General features: G+C 36.9%; 1 protein-coding gene across 1 annotated transcript in view; it reads right to left on the bottom strand.

Annotated features, from left to right (window-relative positions):
* The window catches only part of LOC127649460 (adhesion G protein-coupled receptor A3-like), a 63,298-nt gene that overhangs the window by 38,852 nt on the left and 5,133 nt on the right, over positions 1-19,313 (bottom strand). Inside the window, 1 exon segment of the mRNA XM_052134939.1 lies at positions 7,438-7,509. Within this exon segment, the coding sequence (XP_051990899.1) occupies positions 7,438-7,509 (72 nt within the window).

Raw genomic sequence — 19,313 nt, 5'->3', positions numbered from 1 at the left:
AAAATTACAAAAGGCAGAGTGCTGCACTGAGCTGGGCGGGATCAGAGATATACAGGCGTGGAGAACAGAAAGCCCTGCACTGGTAGGTACAGTACTGTGAAAAGTATTTGCCTCCATTTTTGTGTAGATTTCATAATAAATTTTTTTAGATCTTCTAACGAGATATAACATAAAACAAAGGCAACCTGAATAAACACAAAATACAGGTTTAAAAAATTATATATATATATATATATTTTTTATTTTTTTATTGAAGCAAAAATGTTATCCAACACCTATATCACCCATGTGAAAAATTAACTTCCCCATTAAACTTAATAGCTGGTTGCGCCACCTTTAGAAGCAACAACTGGAATCAAATGCTTCTGATAACTGGAGATCAGTCTTTCACAATGCTGTGGTGGAAATTTGGCCCACTCTTCTTTGCACAACTGCTTTATTTTAGACACACTGGAGGGTTTGATCATGTACTGCATGTTTAAAATCATTCCACAGCATCTCAATAGGGTTCAAGTCAGGACTTTGACTAAGCCACTCCAAAACTATTATTTAGCTTCTTTTGAGCCATTCCTTTGCTTTGGATCATTGTCGTGCAGCATAATCCAGTTGTGCTTTTCTGGTAGAGAGCAGAATTTATGTTTCCCTCAATTATTACAAGCCAACCTGGCCCTGAAGCAGCAAAGCATCCCCAGACCATTACACTACCACTGCACCATGCTTGACCGTAGTAGGTATGATGTTCTTTTTATGGAATTGTTCTGTGGAATTCTGTGTTTGATTTACACCAGATGTAACGGGGACCCTGTTGTCCAAACAATTCCGCTTTCAACTCATCAGTTCACAGAAAATTCTCCCAAAAGGTTTGAGGATCATCCAAGTGAGCTTTGGCAAAATTCAGATGAGCCTTAATGTTCTTCTGTGTTAGCGGTGGTTTTTGCCTCACCACTCTTACATGGATGACATTTTTGGCCTGTGTCTTTCTGATAGTGGAGTCATGAACAGTGACCTTTATTGAGGCGAAAGACACATGCAGTTCCTTGGATGTTGTCTTTGGCTTTTTTGTGGCTTCTTGGATGAGTTGTCGCTGTGCTCTTTGAGGAATTTTGGATGGTCGGCCACTTCTGGGACGGTTCACTACTGAGCCAATTTTTCTCAGTTTGGAGATAATGGCTCTCACTGTGGTTCTTTGGAGTCCCAGAGCCTTTGAAACAGCTTTGAAAGCCTTCCCAGACTGATGTATTTCAATCACCATTTTCCTCATAATTTCTGGAATTTCTTTCGACCTTGGCATAGTGTGCTATTTGGTGAGACCTTTAAGCCAACTTCAAGCTGCTGGAAAAGATATATTTTGGTGTTAGGTGTCTAGTCCAGCTGAACCCCATTATGAATGCAGTTTCATAGATTTGGGGATTCAGTTGAAAGCTCTCAAGCACTTGTGCTTTTACCTAGAAAACAAGGCCTGCTAATTTATGGAATTCAGGGTTCTACCACAATCAAAACTGTACCAAACTTAATTTTCTTTTACATTCAAGTGAAACAAAAACTCAAGAAAATAAGCATCTATTTCTTTGTTGTGTATGATGATTCCCAGATCGGAATGGGGGCCCAGGACACAGAGGGCTTAGATGCAGGACGCAAGACCTATTATTTTGATCGTGTATAAAGGGTGGAGAAAGGTGTCAATGTGAAATTGTTTCATCTTGTGTGACATTATGAGTATGAAGAATTAGTATAGGGCTAACATGTCCTCATATAATCAAGTAAATATATCAAAGTTTTTGCTAAATTATTTCTTTGTGGCAGGTTGCAAGTTTCACAGCAGTGTCATGGTGAAATGAACACTGAAGGTGAAACAACGATTACTTTTTTCCCCTTTCACAAAAGTCATAATTTTTGCCCTATTCATTACACAATGCTATCTCAGACCCTAATTCCACCTGGTATTAATGTCAATCAGTTAGGTATAGATTTAAGGTTAAGTGTAAAGAGGTATGTTTTGTTGATTTAACACACTTTAGATTAATAGTAAAGTCATCAAAACTATGAAATAACACAAAAGAAACTATGAGAAATATGTAATATTGTAAATAAATAAACAAACAAACAAATAAAAACTCGTCACTCAACCAAACTTAATGAGGTATCCTGGAATGCCTTTTTAAGTTCAATACATTGAGTTCATTTTCATGCTGGTACATGTTGGCGGTGTTCATTCAATTTATAAATTGATTATTTATATTTGTCTACAAAACTAATTTTAAGCATTTAATCTTAAACCTTCAGATTAATAGGTCTTAAACATCATGAGAAGCTACTTATAAATTCAGCCAAGTGTGACTGAACCTTTAACTGGTGTGTAATTAATTTAAATTCTTCAACAGCAAATAACAGAAAGAAATTGCTTTTAGAACATTGTGTTTTATCATCAAGCCTAAAAGACTGTAATACGGAAGATTATCTCTTTACAATTGATCAAATTCTGGATATGTATATGGACGATTATACTGATATAACATGATCTGGCTAATTGTCATGAAATATACAGTACACCATTAGAATTCCTGCTGGATGACATCATGTTATTCTAGCCCTCAGTGAAGCATAAGATTAATGGACTGCTTTCACTTTTCCTCATTTGAATCCATTGAATCCAGGTCTTCAATTGAACAAGCACACACAATAAAGCTTAATTCTTTAAAAATATTTCTAGAAGTAGCTTAGCACTAGTGGTCGATCGATATGGGTTTTTAATGGATGATTCCGATATCCAGTTTGCAGGGTGGCCGATAGATCAATACAATGCTGATATATCACATAATTTAATATAATAAATGACAAACATAAAATTGCTAAAAAAATAATAATAAACTCTTATTTAGCACTATATTTACTCAATTTCAAACAAATCTAAAAAAAAATATTGTATTTTAAAATGGTACATGGCAGTTTCTTCAGATTTCTGTTTATGTCAAATTTTAGTAATTGTTTTGCACATGAAGGAATTGTTATTTAAAAATTACAGTAGTCCAGCAACCATGGATGGCATGTCAATGTTAGCAATCACATTTACTCAAAAAATATTGAATCAAACCAATTGTACATGCAGTGTACAGTGAATAAGACATTTACTTACAGCACACGTGAAGCGCTTTTATCTTGGGCTGCATCAGAAAACGTAGGCAACTGACTTGCTACATTGCTGCCTAATCAGTTAATGGCTTAACTGACATCTGTTTTGAATGAATGGAACTCTTAAGGAACTGGTCTGTAAACAGTTTGAAAAGCACCTTATTTTCATCTGTACTGTACCTCTGTATACAGCCTCCGGAGGAGGCATTTTCCTGGTTTCGGACACAACCTTGAAGTTGCACTCACGAGTTCCTGACATCTCCTGACGGTTTAAATGGCCTGGATCACCTGCTTGGATTGTCACAGACGGACCGTCAAGATTTGTAAATGAGAGGAACATTTGATCCTGAAGTTTTTAATTCTGGCTGATAGAATATGCGCTTCAGAGGAAGACACTAGCCGAGCGCTCGACGGAAAGAAAACGCTGGATTTTGTGAATTACATCTTTTTAACCCTTGTATGATGTTCGGGTTTGTGGGACCCATTTTCATTTTGTTCAAAATCAGACTCAATGGCCTTAGCTCATTTTCTGTAAAGAACATATATCAGAACACATTTTCTATGACCACACACCATACATCCCCCTACGCATTTATATTACATACCGGATGTTCAGGGCCACTGGACCCGGGGCTAATAAAAGTGTGGAAAGTGTAGGTCCTGTGTACCTTCACTCTGTCCTCCTTCTGTCTGGGCCTGCTGTTAATATGTGTGGGTGTGTGTGTTTTGTGTTTCTACCCCTGCCGTTCCCGCTAAAGGTTGCAACATTTTTGCAAAATTCAAGGACCATCATTGTCTGCTCTCACATTCCTGCACATTTTACCCTCTGTCTTGCGGGAACCAATCTTTTTTTTCTCATATTCTATCCAAGCTGCAAATTGGAGGTGGGACACAATAAATATAGCTTAGCCAGTGTAGTTCCTTATCACAACTGATCAAGATGGCCAAAAGATTCACTGCTCAGCAGGCCTTGCAATTGGTTTTGGAAGAGAGAGAAGCTTTTGAAGATGTAGAGGAAGAGGTTTCAGAATGTGAGGCGTCCGACAGTGACTTTGAAGAAGAGGATGAGATTGAGCATCATCTAGTACCAAATGAAGACAAGCTCCAGTACCAGCCCGTCAGCAGCCAGCTCCAGGACCAGAACAAGCCAGTCAGCAGCTCGCAAATGAAGAAATAAGGATGACAAAATATTGTGAAATTGAATGGTCTTCTTGCCCAAGAAATGTGCCACCCCGCATGGCTGCCAATGTGATAAGGATGCAACCAGGGCCAACACAGATGGCAGTTACTCATTTACAGGACATCCAAGTCTTCTTTTGAGCTTTTCATCCCAGATTCCATCCAGAACATTATTCTGGATTGCACTAATTTAGAAGGAATGCGTGTTTGTGGAGAGAGGTGGAAGGAGATGGACCAAACCCATTTACATGCCTACTTTGGGGTTCTTATCCTTGCTGGAGTTTTCTGGTCAAAAGGGGAATCCATAGAATCCTTGTGGGATGCAGAAACTGGCAGAGAACTTTTCTGCACAGCAATGTCTCTGGAAAACTTCCACATAATTTCCAGGATGATCCGCTTTGATAGCCGAGATGACAGACCATCTCCACGGCAGAGAGACAAGCTAGCTGCCATCAGGACAGTGTGGGACAAGTGGGTGCACCGCCTCCCCCTGTTTTACAACCCTGGGCCTAATGTCACCATTGATGAGCAGCTGATGCCATTTAGGGGCCGCTGACCCTTTAGGCAGTATATACACCATCTAAACCTGCAAAATATGGTATAAAGATCTGGGCTGCCTGTGATGCCACTTCCTCATATGCTTGGAACTTACAAATCTACAAAGGTAAACCTGATGGAGGAGCCCCTGAGAAAAATCAAGGAATGAGAGTTGTCCTGGACATGATTCAGGGACGAAGTGGACACAACATCACTTGCGACAATGTTTTTAACTCGCACAAGCAGGGACAGGAGCTCCTAAAGAGGAAGCTGACCATTGTTGGAATGATACGGAAAAACATTTCTGACTACAAGAAGTACATATGCAACACACACACACATACACACACACACACACACAGTAAAACTCTGCCCCTCATGTGTTGTATAGGCTGGTATGAAAAAGCAATGTGTTCAATGGGGTTGATGTGTCATCTAGACTGACATGGCTACTGTATGTGTTCAGCTTGTGTAGTGTAAACTGACATGAATGGGTTACATTTCTAATGAAGTTCAAATAAATACAAATCAATTGTTATGAAAAACCTTGCTTTATTTGTAAATTTGTTGATTTGTTTCCGCTCATATTTTGATTATAATTGACTATCCTTTTTTATAATTTTATTTATTTGTTTTTTTAAATAAAAAGTAGCACTTTAATTCATAAATGTGATCTAACAAAGGTAAAGGGCAAATATTAACCATATTTGCTGTTTATATTGCTTGTAATTGAGATGAAGTAAACATCTGTTGAGTATTTTAACATAAAATTGTTTGATTGTGTTGAATTAAAAACCCCAAAATATAGCGGGTCCACCAGACCACCGAACACTGGCTGAATAATACAAATATTAACACCACACAAGGGTTAAAATAGATATCTGCATATTTGCAGATGGTATATAATACAAATTTTATTGATATTTAACATGTATCATTAGAAAAGTTACTGGGAACTGTTGATGAGAGACTGTTATAACACGTGATTAAGAGGAAGATTTATGAGCGTTCCACAGGACGCTGGATCTGCTGAAGTTCTGTGAGGTTGGTTTATTACATCTGTTTAAATGAGATATGCGCATATTTGCAGATGGTTTATGGTATTATTTTTATTGATATTTGCCTTTTTATCATTACACAAGATAGTTAGAAGTTACAGAGAATTGTTGAGAAGAGAGAGAGGGATAATGAAACAGGCAAGCACTTTAATATTATTTGTTCAAATGCGTCTGCCACAGCTCATCCATGCGGACCGTTTACATGATAATGTGTTGCACACCGGTCTATTATTGTTGTAACACGATGGCACGTAACAGCAAAGCGAACTGTGACTGGTCGTTTACATGTCTCAGATGCTTCAAATGCAAGCAGCTGATTTTTGGCGCCATAAAGAAAGAAAATGGGCTAAATGGGAATATTTATCAGCCAATGCAATAATGGAAAAAAGTCAGAATATCGTCCGATTTATCAGCCTCTGCGATATATCGGTCGACCACTACTTAGCATACCAATCCCTTTATTAATAAGTTCTTTGAAAGCAACCCATAACATGATATGGCATAATATCGTTTATGGCCAACAACAGCTACAGCTCTTTGAAAATCAAGGTCATGTATAGTCAACCTGCTGTATAATGTGGCAAGTGCAATCATGAAGAACAACACTAAATTTCAATGTACAGGATGTAATGTAGCTACCACATGATGGTGGGCTCATTTTACAAGCACCACTACAGTAGTGACACTGAATCCTAAGAACCTTGGACTTAGGATGGACCCCACCGAACCTCACCAAAATGCCCCACCTCATTGATCTCTGCCTGCATCACATTTGTCTATTGATGGACTGCACTCTTGAAATGGATACATAGACTATCATTTAGTTGCCAACAAAAGCCTTCATCAGCCAACTAAAAAAGGACAATTGCATCTATGTGAATTTCTGCAGTAAACCCAGGATGGACTTCTGAGACATTAGTCATTAATCTCACAGTTCATTAAAAAAAAAAGTTTTAAACACTGAACCTTAACAATTAGTTTACTAATCTTAAACCATGACCTGCACAGCACATAAATTCATGCTGGTTAGCCAGAGGGGAACTGGCCCCCAAAGTAAGCCTGGCTTCTCCCAAGGTTATTTTTCTCCATTAACCAACATCTTATGGAGTTTTGTGTTCCTTGCCAAAGTCGCATTCGGCTTGCTCACTGGGTTTCTAAATACAATTATTATTTAATTACTTATTTTTAAACACAATTCACAATCGTATTTTATCAAACTACACAATGATGACTCATAGACATTGTTGAGGTTTATCATCATCATCGCGATAAAAACACTTACATAGTGATATATGTCATCATGTAATAAGAGAACCCTCCCCTCCAAATCCAAACACAAGTGTTCACAGGAGGCACATCTAAATGGCCAGGTGTGTAAATAGTGATGCATCTCATCTGACTACATGTGACTGAATCACACAAGACGCATCTTAATACCAGGTGTAAACGGGATCAAATTCACATCTTATGAGTCAACAATTATACCCATAGAACAAATATTAAAACAGAGAAAAGAAGTGGAACACAAACTTACAGTCTTTCCAGCGATGACAAACCAGTGAAGGAGCCATTCAGAAGTTTCTGGATTTTATTGTTGCTCAAAATCCTGGGGGGAGAGAAAAATGGCTGATATTAAAAATAAGGACATCGTAGGTAAACACAAACCTATTGGAACTTTAAGCGTAAAACTGATCTAGTCTATTTGCTAACAAGTGACTTTGTGCACAGGACACAAGAGCAAACATGCTCAAAATGATATTTGTCATCACTACTGCCCTAGTGACTCTGAACTCCCTGAACTTGGACTTGCTCACAAAGTAGCATAGAAAATATTTTATTTGTTGCATAATATTTGCATTAACATTAAATCAACATTTATGTTCTTGCCAAAGCGACTTGAATGCACAAATCACATTACACCTACAAGTAAGCAGGTGGCTGAGAATACTTTAAGCTGGCTATGATAGGTCTTCTTAATCATAAAGAAAATGCAGCTATAGATACAATAAAATATGGTCATTATGCTGACATCTACATAATTTCTATTGCAACCAGATGGGATGGTAGTGTAGCGCTTAAGGTTTTCTACACAAACCAATAAGGCACTTAAAGGAATAGTTCACCCAACAATTAAAATTATCTCATCATACACACACCTTCATGATATCTCAGGTGTGTTTGATTTTCTTCAGAAAAACACATTTGAAGAAAAATATCTTAGCTCAGTAGGTCCTTAAAATGCAAGTGGATGGTGATCCGACTTTTGAAGCTCTAAAAATCACAGACAGTCAGCATAAATGTCATCCAAACAACTCCAATGGTTAAATTAATGTCTTCTAAAGTGAAACGATTGGTGCAAAAAAGATAAATATTTAAGTACTTTTTAACTATAAATTATAACTTCTAGTAAGCTTCATGAGAGCGCCAAGTTCATGTGGTCTCTCCTGTGATGTATTTGTGTTGGCATAATACAGATGTAATCTCACATTTCTTCCAGTTGATACAGCTAGGGTAAGCATACAAATGCACAATTGTCAGTAAACAAACAGATACAAATACAGATCTGAACTAGAACCAAAGCAAACAAAGCTTCTGTACAGTGTTCCTCCTCAGTTGTAAACAATGCTGCTCTTCAGGGTGTCGCACATGCGTCTGTTCTCGAATGCCTCACATGCCAATGCGATTTTCTCACAAACGCATAACGCTGTGGACCGGAAGCAATGATTTAGTGTTTTTATTTCTTGATCTATTGATCTTTTTCACACCAAAAGCAATCGTGATACTTTAGAATACATTAATTTAACCGATGGGAGTCGCATGGATGACGTTTATGCTGACTATCTGTTCTTTTTGGAGATTCAAAAGTAGGATCACCTACTGAGCTAAGATATTTTTTTTCAAATGTGTTCAGCTGAAGAAAGTCATACGCATCTGGGATATCAAGAGGGTGAGTAAATGAAAAACAAAACAGCATTTCTGTATACAGCACCTTTAAATGAGCACACGTTAACTAGAGGACTCAAATGGTTTTACCTCATCTGTGTGATGCATGATTAGAATTAAATGGTTTTTTTGCAGTTGTTTTTGATCAACAAACAGGAAGGGTATTAAAAGAGACCATATTCAATTACAAATGGGTTGCGTGAATGTTATCTTGGACACGCATTACACAGAACAACTTTTACTCTCAACATGCTGTGAAAGGATCTCGCTGCTGAACGGTTCATGACTAAACTACACAATTACTGGTGAGTGAAATATATAGTTGCCAAATATATTCACTTTAGACGCATAGCACAAAATTTGGTTGCAAATGCAAGTGATATCCTATCATTGTAGTGAAGGAGGTTGACTAACTGAAAGAACTAGTCCCCATAGGTTGCATATTCATTGCAATGCATTAACTCTCTTAAACTCTCATCTCTTAAACTCTCTTAAACTCTCATTCAATTTTAATAGTGGCTATCCACTTTGCAACAGCAATTGTGAAGCTGCATTTACATGATTCATGGCGCTTTGAACTCCACACGAAAAGCACTGTCCATGTAATGATACTTTATCCGAATTGTCCAAAAAGACGGAAGCTCATTGCAATGCCAGGGTAACACTGGTGCTTCAGTCTAGTGAATCATGTGAATGCTGGTTATCACAAGGCCCATCTGGGTTTGTTTTATACAAAACAATATGGTTAAGAAGTCCTTTCTCAATCACTGAAACAGAACTGTTGTGAGTGTGTGCTTCTGTGTAATGTCCACCGACACATTCCAAAGGTTCTGGTTCTGCCCTATTCCAACCAGAGTTGAGAACTCACACGGAGCTGCATGAAATGTCTATCTAATATCAAACTGATAAATGCATTAATCGCATATAAAAAAATTTTTTAAACGTTTTATATTAATTGCATGCGTTAAAATGTTAATTTCAACAGCTCTAATAATTTCACTAACTTTAGAAGAAGGTTCAATGTTTCGTTTGAGCTACTCATTCAAATGAAAACCACCAAACACACTCTACATTAGATATACAGTGCTGTTGAGTTATGTTTGTTTTTGCTTTCAAGAGCCAAAACATAGGGGAAAGCTCTAAGGCATGACTCCATTGTGTGTTATTCAGCAGTAAACAGTGATGTTCATTACAGACACAACACCACAACTGTTTGAGGTTGGCTGTTTTAAGGACAGTTTAACCGGATGCACTTGTTTATGCTCACAACCTCTTATCCACAAGCCCCAGCCAGATGGGGTGCTGAGGGGTGATATTATTATAAGCTCTGCCTACTGAGACAGCCTCCATATTTTTCCCACTTTGAGAACACAATCTGTTCCTATGCTATCCTTATTCTCAGTTTAACAGATTGTGATTTTTCAAACTCCAGATGTGCAGAGCACTAAGAAAGTATATCAAGTGTAAAAACAACACTATAAAGTGTTCATGAAATCAAAACGAACCCCATTTACTTTCTTAAAGGAGCACTCAATAATTTTTTCCTCATTAAAAAAAAGTTTAAAAATAGAAGAATCTATCAATAATCTTACAAAAGCTGTTTTATTCTACGTGGAGAGGGTCCACACATGGCGGCTTCAATGTTAGAGTCACATGACCAGCCGAATAGCAAGTAGGCTTCATCTCAGTCCTGTTATTTGACAATTTCACTCATTGATTAAAGTAATTATGGCTGACTGAGAATACAGAATTTCTTCAATGGCATCTCAAACTAAAAACTATTGATTTTGAATGATGTTAGATCCAAGCCACTAGTTGTCACTATATGACACAAAGACAGAAGTTACTGAGTGCACCTGCAATGTTCCTGGTCATATAGTGCATGATTTATCAGTGTACATTATTTCATCCATCTATAACATTTACTACCTTGCTCCACCTCAGAAACAGCTCTCCTTTTCGACTGATGTCACTAAGAATCATTTGGTTTCAATCAATGGGTGCTGGTGATGTTCCAGGAAGGGAGAAGTCCTCCAAAATTGACTGCAAACTCTAAAATGGAACATCCACTTTTCACAACCCAAACAATTTCAAATGGATTAACCAAGTTTCACCCTACTTTTTACCTGGGTCATCCGGTTTAACTCAGTAAAATGGGTTGCAAATGCCACATCCTCCTGACTTTAAAGTACAACTTACTACAAAGGTTGGTTGTTTTCAGCAATGCTACTACTCTGGATTCTAAAACAAAATTAGTCATCTATTATCACAGGGCTAAAATTGATTACAACTAAATACACATGTGGTGGTGTGACAACAAGGAAAATCGTATAAGAAAAAATAACTGAATCTGGTGGTACTGGTATTCAACAGTAACACAATTAATCCAGACTCTAAAATACACAACCCTGAGACTTTATTCTACTAAAAACACAATAACTGAAAATTCAGATGAATTGATCAACTAAATTGATTCTGAATGAATTTTATTAATTACTATAAAATGTTTCATCCTTACATTCAAGTTCAATTTTATCTGTGGACTATTTTCATACTTTTATCAGATGGTTCTTTCATATTGACTTCTCATCTGTCTGCAATTATAGTCCTATTTGTTTACGTTTCAATTCTGGGCATCATTAATTTGGCTTTCAGAAACGATTCCCCATCACAAGGAGAAAACATGCAAGAGTTTGTAGAGATAGATAACCACAAGCAGCCTTGTGACTCAAGTCAAGATCAACTTGAGAATGATACTGACATTATAATAAGCACAGCAATTTCCCAGATGGCAGCTATTCCCCTCCCTCTCTCTCATGACTAGAATATGATCCCATGAGGAAAAGCAGGCATATAAATGCATCCATTGTGGGCTTAAGTACAAGTTTTACAACATCCTACAAGCAGGGTTCCCACACTGTTCCCACCAATTTTCCTTGAGTGTTTCAGCTGTTTGTAATTACTGGATGAGGATTTTTTGGTATAAATATTATTATTTTTATTTAAATTTAGATCAAACACTAATGAATCGTTCAGACCAACTTGTGAATTGGTTTGACCGAATCATTAAAAAGAACAGATTCAAGCTGTGGTGCAGTGGGCTGCACAAATTCTAAGGACAAATGCTCACGGGGACCAAGGTTTGACTCTGACCTGGATCAAATCCTGAGCCTGCTCCCCCCTTTTTCAACCCTAGTTTCCGGTCTATACTCTGTTTATTATATATAAGCACTTAAATCAGCATCTCTACATGTATGGCACCCATTCCATTCCTGCTTGAATTTTTGTGCCAGGAGTGGCAAACAACAGCAATGTGAAAGAGTGGTGGAAAGTGTGCAAAGATGCATTAAATCTGTGACTGAAAACTAAGTTAAAACATTAGTATTGTGTTATATTGTGATATTTCTCCCCAGTTCGCTGTAGCCGGTGCACAAGAGTCATTCACTAGAAACCTCAATGTCCTCCGCCATTTTAAACAGCATTGCTTACCGGCTTAAGGGCAGATTTATTTTGCGATAAACCAAAACTTATGGGACAAAGTGTTTTTTTAAGCATGACGTCCTCAGCACACCATTTTTATCGATAAAAGGCCATTTGAATGGAAACAGGTAGAAGACGGCAATTTTTATTTTTTTTTTTAAATCAAAAACAATTTTTGGCATTTTCAATTTGTCGATAACAAGACAGCGCAAAAAGTGGATGGAAACTAGGTTAGTAAGAGGTAAGAACAATGCAAGTCCAATCCATTGCATTGTCTATTGTTGGTTTCTCTACATTCTCTGCCAATTATCTGCATTAAGATGTCTTTGACTTTTGTCTGGAGGGCAAAATCCTTAAGTGATTGACAACAATTAGCATGCAAATTAGTGTCTAGCACCTGTAGGTCTCCTAGTGCTGCAGACAGACAGTAAAGATATCACCTTATCTTGATTTGTAAAAGCCCTGCAAGGACCCAGTGATGAAACAACAAATAATACCATTGTAAATAATATAATTACGTAAAATAGAGCAGCATAGTCTAATAAATATAAATATTAGGGCTGCACGATTTGGGGAAAATGTCGAAAATGCGATATAATAAACAAATGGAATCATGAGTCAGCTTGCTTGGTTATAGGAAAATCTACAAATAGATTACTTATACTGCTGAAATGTGTATTTCTCAACTCAAACATACAAACTAGCAACAACAACTATAAATGCACAGTGTTTTTAAATTAAAATATTTTTACAAAAATAAATAATATCTTTGCATTACTGCAAACTTGTTATTTTCTTAATATTACACCTAAATAAAATAGAACAATAAATAAGAACATACAAATGTTCACAAAAATAAGATTGTCCAAACAAACAAGGACATTTAAGCAGGATGTAACATGTACTTTGTATAAACTGGATATAAAAGTGTGGTTCACTCAAACCACTTAAACAGTTTTTTATTTATTTATTATTTTTTTAAATGACCAACTGGTTTTTCCAAATCCTCTTTCTAAAAAGTTCTACTTATTTTGTCCAGTGTAGACCTTTCTGAACTTTCTGATAATTTTCTGAAATCCCACTTTGCTAGCGGTGCATCATGTCTCTTGCCAAGCAGTGCGTTAGAGTCAGTGATTTCTTTATATCTCTGTGAAAACCTGTCATAAAGTACTAATCTGGGCTTTCACTGTCATGCATTCATCATACTTTTCTCTGTGCCGTTTCAGGTGCTGATAAAAATGTGTTGTGTTGTCATGTGATGTAGCAACTTTAATTTAGCAAATTTTGCACAGTACCTCTCTCTGCTCAGCGACGGTTATCTTAAAGCCAAAATATCGCCATATAACCAGGGTTTATCCTGGCTCAAAATGAGGCGTAGGTAGTACCATACTGATCAAAAAAGTGATGTTAAAAACACATAAATGTTGGCTTTGCATTAATACCTGGCAACTGAATACTAGTGTAAAATTTGGTCAGCTGGTTTTTAATGTAGTATTCCAGCATGATAACAACCCCAAACACACCTCCAAGACGACCACTGCCTTACTAAAGAAGCTGAGGGTGAAGGTGATGGACTGGCCAAGCATGTCTCCAAACCGAAACCCTATTGAGCATCTGTGGGGCATCCTCAAACGGAAGGTGGAGGAGCACAAGGTCTCTAACATCCACCAGCTCCGTGATGTCGTCATGGAGGAGTGGAAGAGGACTCCAGTGGCAACCTGTGAAGCTCTGGTGAACTCCATGCCCAAGAGGGTTAAAGCAGATCGCCAAGCTGTGATCTGTGTTTGTGTTATGGCCACCAGTTCAGTGTCGGTCTGCTCGGCATCCATCTTCACCTGATTTCCACGCTGCACACCGGAAACTCGCGTGACATGACCACATGTGCCACTCCCTAAACTGAGACAGACTGGTCATCTTTTTATTAGCTGTTTAGAAAATGGGCAAACAGCTCTCTGAGAGAATGGGCTGTCACGTCCACGCATGCACTTATTTATTTAATAAAATCGCACAGGCTGACATCGTGATTGTGATATGATTAATCGTGCAGCACTACTAAATATGCACAACTTATTTTCTTCAAATCCAAATCTGAACATAATTGGAACAATTCTCTCCAAGAAGTCAAAAGAGAAGATCAATAACAATATAAGCTGCAAACACATTATGTTTCAGTCTCATATACAAAGGATAGCTTATATTGTCTAGCATCTTATAATGTGCCTTCATTCAAAGAACAGGTCAACCAAAAATTTAAATTCTGTAATTATTTATTCACTCTCATCTCATTTTCAGTGGACACACAAAGATTACATTTTTAAGACTATCCTGCCCACTATTTTCCATAATAAAAGTGAATCAGGACTGGGGCTGTCAAGAAAAAAAAATCATAAAAGTGATCTGTTTGACTTCTACACTTTATTCCTAATCATCTTTAAAAAAAATATATATATAATTTAAATCACCTTGTGTATTCCATGGAAACAAATTGTCATAGTGCTTTGGGACGATATGAGGTTAAGTTAATGAAGACGATTTTTATTCTTGGGCTAACTATTCCTTTAAAAATAAAATGCACAAAAAAAACTAATAAAATTGAAATAATTGGGAGGCATCAGAAAATGGTTTGAGTTCCAGGGCTGAGAAAGAATGTTATCAGTAATATTGTTAACACTGTTCTACATTACAGAGAAATACTAAACTGTAATAATGAGGCTTAAAAATAAAAATTTTACAAGCGCATACATGAAGCAAGCCGCAGTGACACCAGCAAAAGCGGTAATGATCCTGAAAGAGGGAAATGCACATTCGGGTTGAGCAAACAGACGATGATCTCGGGGATCGACGATGGTCAGAGTGACCGCCAATTACTGATGCCTTAGAACATTTACATTTACATTTATTCATTTGGCAGACGCTTTTATCCAAAGCGACTTACAAAAGAGGAAGATGTCAAGATGATATTTGGTTTGTTTTCCCATTCATCTATTAAAATAATATTATTATTAGACTATTATTATCAAATTAATATTACAAATAATTTGCCCGTAGACACAAAGACACGCGCTTGAAGAAACACTATTATTATTTTAAGAACAGATGACAGAAAAGCCGTCTATGCGCATATATGACGCGCTGATACAGAGACTGGCAGTCTCGAGGAACACACTCATCTAAGGATCTCACACTTTGTTTCTGTCTTTTTTTTTTTTTTTTTTTATGAGCGCTGCAAATGACCTCAGAAAACTCAGATCAAGAGGGGCTTTGAGTTCAGTTCACTTAATTTCCACAGAGCAGTTTATTGTGAATGCAACTCTGCAGCCTATAAAATAATACAAACTGTATAAAATATTACAAAATATATATAAAAAAAATACAAAAACACGTTCACTTCGAAGCATGATTTATATTTCAGTGTTTATTATCATCATTATAATACTTATTTTTACATTTATAATTGTTTTTATGTCTTCATTTGTGTGAGAAATTTTCTGCCTGCATGTTTAGAAGGATACTTGCCTGAAGGTAAATGGAAAGGTGGTTACTTATATATATATATATATATATATGTATAAATATTTTATCACTTTATTATTTATTTATTTGCGTTTTCGTTTCGTTTGGAGTGCGATTTGAATTTAGAAATGTATTTTAAGTTTTTCTTTTTTAAATAAATGATAAAATTTTCAATGCAAAATCACTAAAGCGAGAATATTCACTAATGCCTCAGCTCCGAGGTTTCCGATTTAATGATATATATATATATATATATATATATATATATATATATATATATTTTAGGGCTGTCGATTTAACGTGTTAATTCAGTGCGAGTAATCTTTTTAAAAATGACGCGTAAAAAATATTTACTCATTTAATCACATGCCCATAAAGAAGATTCCTAAAGGTGCGTACACACTGCCAGCGACATCATGCGCGACAGCAACTCCATCCCAATAATTTTCAATGAGAGCACAGCGACTTCCGGCGACACGAGCTGTCCCGACCGTTGGCGACTAGATGTGGGCGTGTCCAGTGAAGCGACAAAGTTGAGACAAGTTCAACTTTATTCTCTCTTACTCTCTCAGCTCCTGCAGTAACGGAAAGATGGATGAAAGGCTAATTCTTGATGTTAGCAATTCTCCAGTGCTCTATCATATGGATATGGTATATCCAGCCACAGCTCTTGCACCAGCCAGTGGTACTCGCCGTGCTGACTCCGAGATTTAATGGTTTTGTGGACCCAGACAGACCGGCGTTTGCGTTTTCGCCGCAGATAAACAGCCGCTATGGCAAAGAGCACGCCTTGTTTCTCATTCATCTTTGATATGAAGCATTTTATGTACTGATTCCATTTATATTTAGTCTTTTCCCTCCAAAATGTTTGCTTTTAGCGCCAAGAAAAGCGATTTGCTGTCAAGAGCAATGGAATGACATCCGTGAATGTCATTTATAAACCTTACTAGGCAACCAGTAGTGGGAACGCCCACTAGCGACTTCACCGCCAGCCACTGGCGACCTGCAGCAACAAAGTCGCTGGCAGTGTGTACGCAGCTTAAGAAATGCAAGCTTGTAGTAACACCTGTTTACTCCAGAGGGCAGTAATTGAAATCTCAGCTGTGTGGCAAAGCACAGTTTATACAGTGAAGAAAACACTTCAGTAGGCAGAACAACGCAAACTTGTGTTACATTCTTGCGTTCAAAACACTTGAAGGAGCGCAAATTCAAACTAAGGGATCTCAAGATGTGTTCTAAGTATTAAACTATATTTAACTTGACACAGTGACCTAAAAATGTTATGTTTATGACACAACGCACCAGAGACAATTCACAAGCATGTCTGATGCGTGTTGAAATTGACGGGTCCTTAAACAAGCCCTCATAATAAATCTCCAACTGATTGACAAATTCACTTGTGAAATGGATTGCTGTGAACTGTATGTCAAAGATTGACTTATGACCAATAATATGGTAGTAAACAATACATTGTATTCTAAAGCCGCTTTTTGTATTGTCTCATCAATGATGAACTCTTCTGCCACAAGAATGTAATACATTTTAATTATCTGTATATATATATATATATATATATATATATATATATATATATATATATATATATATATATATATATATATATATATATATATATATAAAATTTGTAAATATTTAAAGATAACTATGTATAATTATTTCATCATTATATATTGAATTATTGTTATATGAGGGGCTTTCTCAGCAAATATTTGTATATGTGATTAATTAATCGGGACATCATGTAATTAATTTGATTAAAAATTGTAATAAGTGCCAGTGGAAACATACGATAAGAAAGCCAAACTGCTAGTGTTTTTAGCAACACGCATGTCTAGATGTAGAACACAGGCTAAATATAGAAAATTACTCAAAAGCATATCGTCGATATCGTGAAGTTTTTTTATCGCGATAAATATTGATATAGTTTTATCGCCCAGACCTGCCGGCGGGTAGAGAATGCACAGATGAAGCTTCTTTGCCAGAGAGATGTTATCAACTGTTGGGGCAGTGGTGGCTCAGCGGTTAAGGCTCTGGGTTACTGATCAGAAGGTCGTGGGTTCAAGCCCCAACACCACCAAGACACCACTGTTGGGCCCTTGAGCAAGGCCCTTGAACCTATCTGCTCCAGGGGCCAGTATCATGGCTGACCCTGCACTCTGACCCCAGCTTAGCTGGGATATGTGAAAAATAAATAATTTCACCATGTATATGCAGAAATGTATGTATAATGTGTGACAATTGGTCAAATTAAATTAATTAAATTAAATTAATTAAAATTAAATTAAAACTGTTGTAAAGCCATCTTTCAAAAAGACCACAAACAATACATTTTAATGCACTTATTTTATTCCAGTTTTGTTTGAACTTTTAGTTAAAATAAATAAAAGTTAAAAGTTTTAAATCAAGGTGTCTTGCTTTATTGTGTAGACATAACCCTAACCCTGCTTAACAAAAATTATCCCATAGTACCACCTAACGTCCAACCAGCGGTAATACCGGTGTTCTTCGGTTTCCTGCTGAGTTTTTTTTCTTCTTTTTCTCCTGGACAAACCGACCAATCAAAACTTGGTCGACCAAGACTCTTCTCATCGACTAATGGTTAGTCGACTATCGGGGTGCAGCCCTAATTGCTTTATTATACCTTTCGATCTTGTAGAATTCTGTATTGTTCTTATTTTACAAGTGGACATTCTATAGCTGAGTTTCAACTGTGAAAGATTAAGGTAATCAACTGAAACAATTAAAGAACTTTAAGCAGCTTGTCTGAAACCTATCCCTCTCTCTACAGTTACCAGGTGTGCTTTGGGGAGGACAGCTCAGTCCAGGTGTAACTTTCAACAGCTCCCTAGAAGCCCAAACTCTACAACTAAACTCATGTTTAAAGACAGCTGCACACACAATCTCCATTTACAACAGAATTGCTATGAAGCCGTTTTGTTCCAATTCAAAATGCTTCATCAATGTTGGGCGGACACTAAGAAAAAGCCATCAACTGGATATTTGAGGTGAGGTAAAGCAGTAACCATTAAATGACAAATAATTTCTGAAACAACAGCAGTTCAAGCATAATGGCAGTGTGGTAAAAGTAAATGCCAATGTCAACTTTTGTCCTGCACAGAAGAAAATGTAATGTAATGGGGGCTCTGATGCTTGCAATTTGTAGATGTCACATATAGCCATTTGATACATGCTGTATATAAAACCCCAAAAAACATAAAATAAATACCATAGGATCAATATTTTTTTTAAAGTATTATAAAATAAAAAAACAAATACACTTTAGTTTTTAAAGTTTTTAAATGGAGACTGTCTTCTAAACACTGGTAAAGGGTGGCACAATAAACCTGCTAACCCCACAAATATGTGTTAAGTAAAGGGTTTCCCCCATCAGATTGAGGATGTTATTCATTTTCAGCATCAGTAAAGGTTTAAAGTAGCAATAGGACTCCAGCC

The sequence above is a fragment of the Xyrauchen texanus genome, chromosome 1 (genome assembly GCF_025860055.1).
Source record: "Xyrauchen texanus isolate HMW12.3.18 chromosome 1, RBS_HiC_50CHRs, whole genome shotgun sequence".
Classification (NCBI taxonomy): domain Eukaryota; kingdom Metazoa; phylum Chordata; class Actinopteri; order Cypriniformes; family Catostomidae; genus Xyrauchen; species Xyrauchen texanus.
The sequence above is the reverse complement of the archived record's forward strand: the minus strand, read 5'-3'. Positions and strand labels throughout refer to the sequence as shown.